General features: G+C 26.3%; 1 protein-coding gene across 2 annotated transcripts in view; it reads right to left on the bottom strand.

The window, feature by feature from the left end:
* Positions 1-255: 255 nt before the first annotated feature.
* LOC117172806 overlaps positions 256-6,933 on the bottom strand; it is a 13,215-nt gene continuing 6,537 nt past the window's right edge. For both annotated transcript variants that reach the window (XM_033361041.1, XM_033361042.1), the window contains exons 3-5: positions 6,180-6,381; positions 5,122-5,263; positions 256-1,539 (exon numbers count right to left, since the gene is read on the bottom strand). In XM_033361041.1, coding sequence (XP_033216932.1) covers positions 1,121-1,539; positions 5,122-5,263; positions 6,180-6,381 — 763 coding nt within the window. In that variant the 3' untranslated portion in view covers positions 256-1,120. The remainder of the gene's footprint in view (positions 1,540-5,121; positions 5,264-6,179; positions 6,382-6,933) is intronic.

Below are 6,933 nucleotides of genomic sequence, written 5' to 3'. Positions count from 1 at the left end.
TTAAAATAAATGAATGTTCAACCCCAGAATGTGAATTTTCTTCAAAAAGTTTATTTTTCAAAAAAAATTTTTGTCAAGGAAAAAAAATTGTAATTAAAAATCACCCCCCCCCCCTCCTCCTCCCAAAAAAAGATTACGTAATTTATGCATGGCCCCTATGTCAATAATTTTCAGATGCTGTTTTTGTTTAAAAATAGAACAATTTATTTTTAAAGTTGAAAATAGTACAATTTTTATAAACAATGTTTTCTCCGCAAAAATAACATCAGTAATATAATTTGGACTTTTAAAATCATAAAAAAAACTATTTCTTCTAGTAATCTGATTTTTGGCACAACTTTAAGTTTGAATTTGTTAGATTTTGAATTTTAAACGCTTTAAATTTAGAATTGTTCCGCAATAGATTCGTTAATTTTTTTGAATCTAAATAACCACGAAAAATGTGTAGAAACCGAAAATTCGTTTCCAAATCTTGAATGGCTACCCTAGAATGAGGATTTGAGAGTACAAGAGTTTTTGTGATAATTTAAATTTAGAAATTAATTGCGTAAAAACACAAAGCCAAATAGTATCTATAAGAATTAACGAAAAAGTTTGTAGATACGTTGTGTAATATACAAATGTACATATAAATACAAATATGTACAATTGTACAGTGAAGAATATAAACCGTTAAAGTTTACTCTTCTAGTTTTTATTATTTTTTTAAAACAGAATTTCACAAAGGTTGATAACAGAATAAATGAAAAATATTTTAACTTAAGATATATGCTTCCTATTTCTAGTGAATGAGTCATGAATAATTTTCTTTTTCTTTTGATTCTTCGTCTCTAGAAATGAAGTCCAATAAGGCATTGTTTGTACCAGGCCTGCACAGAGAGGAGAAATTCCCTGCCGAAAATGAAGTCCAATAAGGCATCGTTTTTTATGAGGCCTATCCAGCTAGGAGAAATTCCTGATCGGCTTCGGTCGGCATTTCTCCTCGCGGGACAGGTCGGTACTTCTCCTCGCAGGTCAGGCATGATTTTCTCCTCGCTGGACAGGCCGGTGTGTCCCTCGCTGGGCAGGGCGGTTTGTACGTTTATGGAATGAATTAAAAAATTAGATAATTAAAAATTATTCATTGAGCACTCGCTGCTGATGCAGTCGTTTTTGCGGTTTTTATAGCATCAGCTGCAGCTGTGGTGGACATTATATGAGATATTATAGAAAGTATCGTTTCTAAGGAAAATCCACAGTGCGGATAAGCCCGAGTACAATTTTCCCCATTTCTTCCAGCATCAACAGCTTCCTGAATTGCTGTTCCTTGAAGGGCTGTTCTTAAAATTTGGTTGGTTGCTAGTCCATCTATCATTCGATCTAAGGTAGAAATTTCATCTTGAGTTTCGTCGGTTTCCAGAGCGGCTTTGCGCATTACTGCTGCAGCTCGTTTGGAATAAGAACAAACGGTGCGTTGCATACAGGAAGTTGTGTCTATCCCGTGACGAGATAAAGCGTCATCTAATTTTGTCATTGTTTGCATTATTCCGCCTTCGTCACCTGATTCAATTGGGCAAATTAGAAAAAATTGTTTTAATTATGTTTTATGTAATTAGAATTTTTTATCTTTTTTACAATTTATTATATAGAGTTGCTGCAGGTCAGGGAATTTTAGGGAAAACCTGAAAAAGTCTGGAATTTTGGATAAACTGAATTTGAAGATAAAGTGAATTATTTTGTTGACAATTCAATAATTGTTTTAAACCAACATTCTTTTGGATTTAAAATTCAATTGTTTCGTAAAAAATTCTTCTTTTTGGCATAAAAATTCAACATTTTGGATACAATTTTTTTCTTTATTTATTTACTCACGTTGATAATTGAAATATTACATTAAAAATTTTATATTTTTTGTTATAAATTATTTTTCCCACTGGAGAATATAATTTTCCCATTTTTTGTTAAAAATTTATCTTTTTAAGTGGAAAATTCACGTATTTTATTAAAAATTCGATTTTTCTGTGGAAAATTAGTGTCAATCAATCAGTCAATTAATTGTGTTGGTTGCAGATTTATATCTTTTGTTTAAAGTTTAACGATTTTGTTGAAAATTCATCTTTTTTGGTAGAAAATTAATGCATTTATTTAGTATTCACTTTTTTTTGGTAGAAAACTAATCTTCTTAGTTTTTTTCTGATATTAAAGTTCTTGATTAGATAAAAATTACTTAATAATTTTTTTATATTAATTTTTCTGTCAACTGGGCCAATCAATATTCAATGTTTAAATTCATTTCCTTTGTTGAAAATTTAACTGTTTATTTTAATTCATTTTTTTATTGAAAACTTATTTTTCGACTGAAAATCTAACTTTTTAACTGTAAATTTAGGCTATTTAATTTTTTTAATCCAACTTATTGTGTAAAAAAATCGTGTATTTTTATCAAAATTCATCTTTTTGTTTGAAAAATAATTTTTTGGTAATTTTTAACTGTTTTGTAGAAATTTCATCTGCTTGGCATAAAAATTATACATTCCGTATACATTTTCTTTACTTTATTTATTTATTTACCTACCTCGGTTAAAAATACAACTCTTTTGTTGAAAATTCGTATTTTTTGGTTGAAATATAACTATCACATTTTTCGTTGGAAATTAATTTCTTTCGTTGATAATTCAACTATTATATTAAAAATTTGATTTTTTTAGTTCTAAGTTATTTTCCCAACTGAAAAAATATAACTTTTCCATTTTTTATTGAAAATTCATATATTTTTTTAAAAAATCATCTTTTTTGGTAGAAAATTAATCTTCCATATTTTTGTGTTCGAAATTTAACTATTTAGTTCAAAATTAATGAATTTTATTGAATACTCATCTTTTTTGTAGAAAAATAATCTTCTTGGTTGAAAATTTATCTTTCTCTATTAATTTCTTTTATTGAAAATCTCCATACTTTAATTTAAGCTATTTAATTTTTTTAATCCATCTATTTTTCAAAAATGCTTCTTTTTTATACTTATTTAATGTTTTCTTGTTTAAATATGAAACTGTTTTGTAGAAAATTCGTCTTTTTGGCTCAAAAAATAAACATTTTGGACAAATCCTTTTTTGTATATTTTTAAATTTATATATTTTCAAATTAAACATAACTATTCTATTCTTGGTTAAAATTGATCTTTTTTAGTATAAAATTCATGTATATTTTTAAAAACTCAATTTTTTATATGAAAAATTAATCTTGTTCGTTGGAAATACATTTTTTTAGTTATAGCTTCATCATTTCAGTTGATAATTATTTTTTTTGCATATTGAGAAAAATTAATTTTAATTATATTTTATCCAACTAAATATTTGTTATCTTTTTTAAGTTATTATACAGAAGCACTACTGGTTAGGGTATTCCAGAAAGTTAGGGAATTTCAGGGAAAATCTGACAGAGATAGAGAATTTTCGATAAAATGAAGCTGAAGTTAATTTGATTATTTTGTTGAAAATTCATTTAATTTTGTTTAAAATTTCGTCTTCTTTGGTAGAAGAGTCATCTATTTTAGTAAAATTATTGAATCTTATTAGGTTAAAAATTACAATTGTTTGTTTATGAATTTAGGTTAAAAAATTGTTATTAAAAATTCATCTTGTTGGTTGATGATTCATCCTTTCAGGCGAAAACTCCTATTTGTTCAAAATTTAACTATTCTCTTGAAAATTATGTTTAGTGGTTGAAAATTAATTTTTCAAATCAGAATTCAACTGTTCTGTGTTTAGTTGAAAATTTCACTATTTGAAAATTCCTATGTTTTCTTACAAAATTTGTATTCTGGGGTAGAATAATTATATTCTTAATAAATAATTTATCAGCTTGGTTAAAAATTAATTTATTTGGTTGAAAATGCCTCCAAAAAATTTAAATATTTGATTGAAAATTCATGTGCCCTTGTTAAAAAGTTGAATATTTAACAATTTTGTTGAAAATTCTTTTTTCTTTCTTTTTTTTTCCTTTTTCTTTATTTCGTTGACAGTTTTACTATTTTATTGAAAATTCATCTGTTTTGGCAGGATATGAACATTTTTGTTAAAAATTTATATTTTCGGTTTGAAAATTCAACTTTTTTATAGAAAATTCGTCTTTTAGGCATTAAAATTCAAGATTTGAGATCTTTTTCAATAAAAATTGAAACTTCGTGGATGAAAATTTATTTCTTCGATTGAAAATTGAACTATTTTGTTGGAAATTCGTATTTTTTTGTTGCTAATTGTTTTTTCTAACATTGTACCAATTTTATTTTTGGTTGAAGGGTAATAATTTTTAGTTAAAAATTCATATGTTCTTTTCAATTTACCTTTGTTTGGTAGAAAATTAAACTTCTGGGTTGAAAATGCCACTATCTTGTTAGAAATTAATTTTTCTGTTGCAGGCTCATTATTTTAGTTATAAATTCATTTCTTTGGTTGAAAATAAATTGAAAAAAGACGTTGGGAAAAATATCAACAATTACACTTTTTGTTAAAAATTAATTTTTTAATCCAAGATTCATATTTGGATTTCATAATTGGGAAATGACCCAGAAATGACAGAGAATTTATTTTTTATTGAGAATTTTACAAATTCCTAAAAGAAGAATTACGAAGGAGGAAAATTTGGTTTTCAATATTTTATGAATTTGAAAAAGAATAATTTTTTATTATTAATATTTTTATTGACTTGGTGGTTAGTAAATTTAGTTTTACTATTTTTTATAAAACGGAAGAGACCCGCTTGTTCCTTTTAACATTTTTATTGAGTTTAAGGAAAGATGATTTTTTTCTGAATTGGAAAAGGTAAATGTTTTATTTTTAACATTTTTATTGAGTTGTGGAAGGGACGCAATTTTTGTTTGAAGTTTTTCCAAACTGAAGAGAGAGACAATTGATAAATTTTTCGGAATTAGAAGAGGCCAATTTGTTTTTTTTTTATCATTTTTTGAGTGGACGGGGGGAAAATTTGTATTTTAAACATTCAGATGGGTGGGGGAAACTTTTTATTTTCAATTTTATACTGAATTTTTCACTTTTATACCCGTGAAAAATGTTTGGGAACCGGTAGATAAACTCGAAACTGCCCGGAATTGGTTTTGAAAAGAAAATTATATACAAAACTTACTTCTCGCGTAGGATCCGTAAGATCCTGAGAGAACGTAAAGCAATTTTGGAATTACTAGTACGGTTCCGATACCGATTACGGCTCCCAATAAAAGTCCTCCTAAGTCAATTTTTGATGGGGCGTATGATGAAACACCGTAGCCCTAAAGAATTAGGCACATTTTTTATTAAAATTATTTTTTTTTAAATTAAAAAGGTAAATAAATTTGGGTTTTTAAATTTCATTTCGTTCAGAAACAAAAACAAAGTTTATATCCAATTTTATTAAAAATTTCTTTCAGTCTCATTTTAATTTGAAAATTAAACTTTTTCTAAGTTCAGTTTGATTTCCAATAAGAAAAGGGAAAGTTAACATTTTTTCATTATTATACGAATGTCATACAAACCTTACTTTTCGTTTCTAAACATGAATCATTCAAATAGGATGATTTTTTTATAAGAAGAAATAAATCATCCCTCAATTTTTTATTGTTTCAAAAAGAAATATAAATTTTTTCACTTCTGCTTGATTTTCTGAAAAAAGCATACATCTCGAATCGTCTATTTTTTTCAAATTGAAAGTTTTTTCCGACTTCAGAAGTTTACAAATTATTTTGATTTATTCCATGATAAGAAAAAACTTCCAGTTTATTCGAAAAAAGGTTTTTCTGAGTTTTACTATTTTAGCCGAAATTGAAGGAAAATTTCTTCAACCGTGTTTTTTTTATGAAAGGTAAACGAAAATCTCTTTCAATTCTTCAGAAACAGGAATCTTATTAAATTTTATTTGTTCTGAAAAACAATAAACTTCAATTCTATTTTTGGTGCAACTGGAGAAATTAAAATGGAAATATTCGTTTTATTTTCTAAAAAAACGTAAGTCTTATTACATTTTCTCAAAGTTGAGGTTTCTTTTTTAGTTTCATTTTGTTTCATTTTAAAAATAAAAACGAAAGTTTCTTATAAACATCTAATTCTTCTTTCCCTATTTAATTTCATTTTTAACAAAATAAAATAAAATGAAAATGTATTGATACCTAATAAAAATGAAAAGAATTTAATTGATTTTCATGGACTCACGGATCCTGTCCCCCCAACGTTAGTGAATCCAAATCTAGGTTCCTGATTCCTATCAGAAATATCATTCGTATCAGAAGGTGAGAGTTTAGTGTGGGAATTTTGAACATCACTTCCTTCTTGTGATCGTCGAGAAGCCACTGCCAATTGGTCCTGAGATTGTGGTGCTGAATTTGTCAGGTAATCCACTGAACTTGGAACAAATCTATTGAATATTTTAGAAAAAAGTTCATTAAAATCACAAAAATTGGAAATTGGAAGGGGAAAAATTTAGTTTCTCGAATTTTTCTGAATTGGAAGACGCCATGTTTTTATTTTTATAATTTTTATTGAATTTGAAGGGATGCAATTTTTGTTTTCAATATTTCATGAATTGGACGAATGATTTTTTTATTCTTAACATTTTTATTGGATTGGAAGGGATGACATTTTTATTATTTTTTGTGAATTGTGATAGGCCATTTTTTTCTTTGCAGCAACTTTAACTAGTTGAAGGATTGAACTTTTTATTTTCAATTTTTTTTTTCTGAATTCGAAGAAGGTAGTTTTTTATTTTTATCATTTTTATTCAGTTGGAAGGGAGGAAATTTTTATTTTCGATTTTTTCTTAATTGGAAGAGAGAAATTTTATTATCTTTATTATTTTTATAAAGACTGAATGGATTAACTTTTCGTTATTTTTTTCGGAAGTGAAAGAGGGTAATTTTTTATTTTCATCATTTATATCGATTTAGAAAGAAGGAAATTTGGATTTTTA

Source organism: Belonocnema kinseyi, chromosome 5 (assembly GCF_010883055.1).
Source record: "Belonocnema kinseyi isolate 2016_QV_RU_SX_M_011 chromosome 5, B_treatae_v1, whole genome shotgun sequence".
Taxonomy (NCBI): Eukaryota; Metazoa; Arthropoda; class Insecta; order Hymenoptera; family Cynipidae; genus Belonocnema; species Belonocnema kinseyi.
The sequence above is the reverse complement of the archived record's forward strand: the minus strand, read 5'-3'. Positions and strand labels throughout refer to the sequence as shown.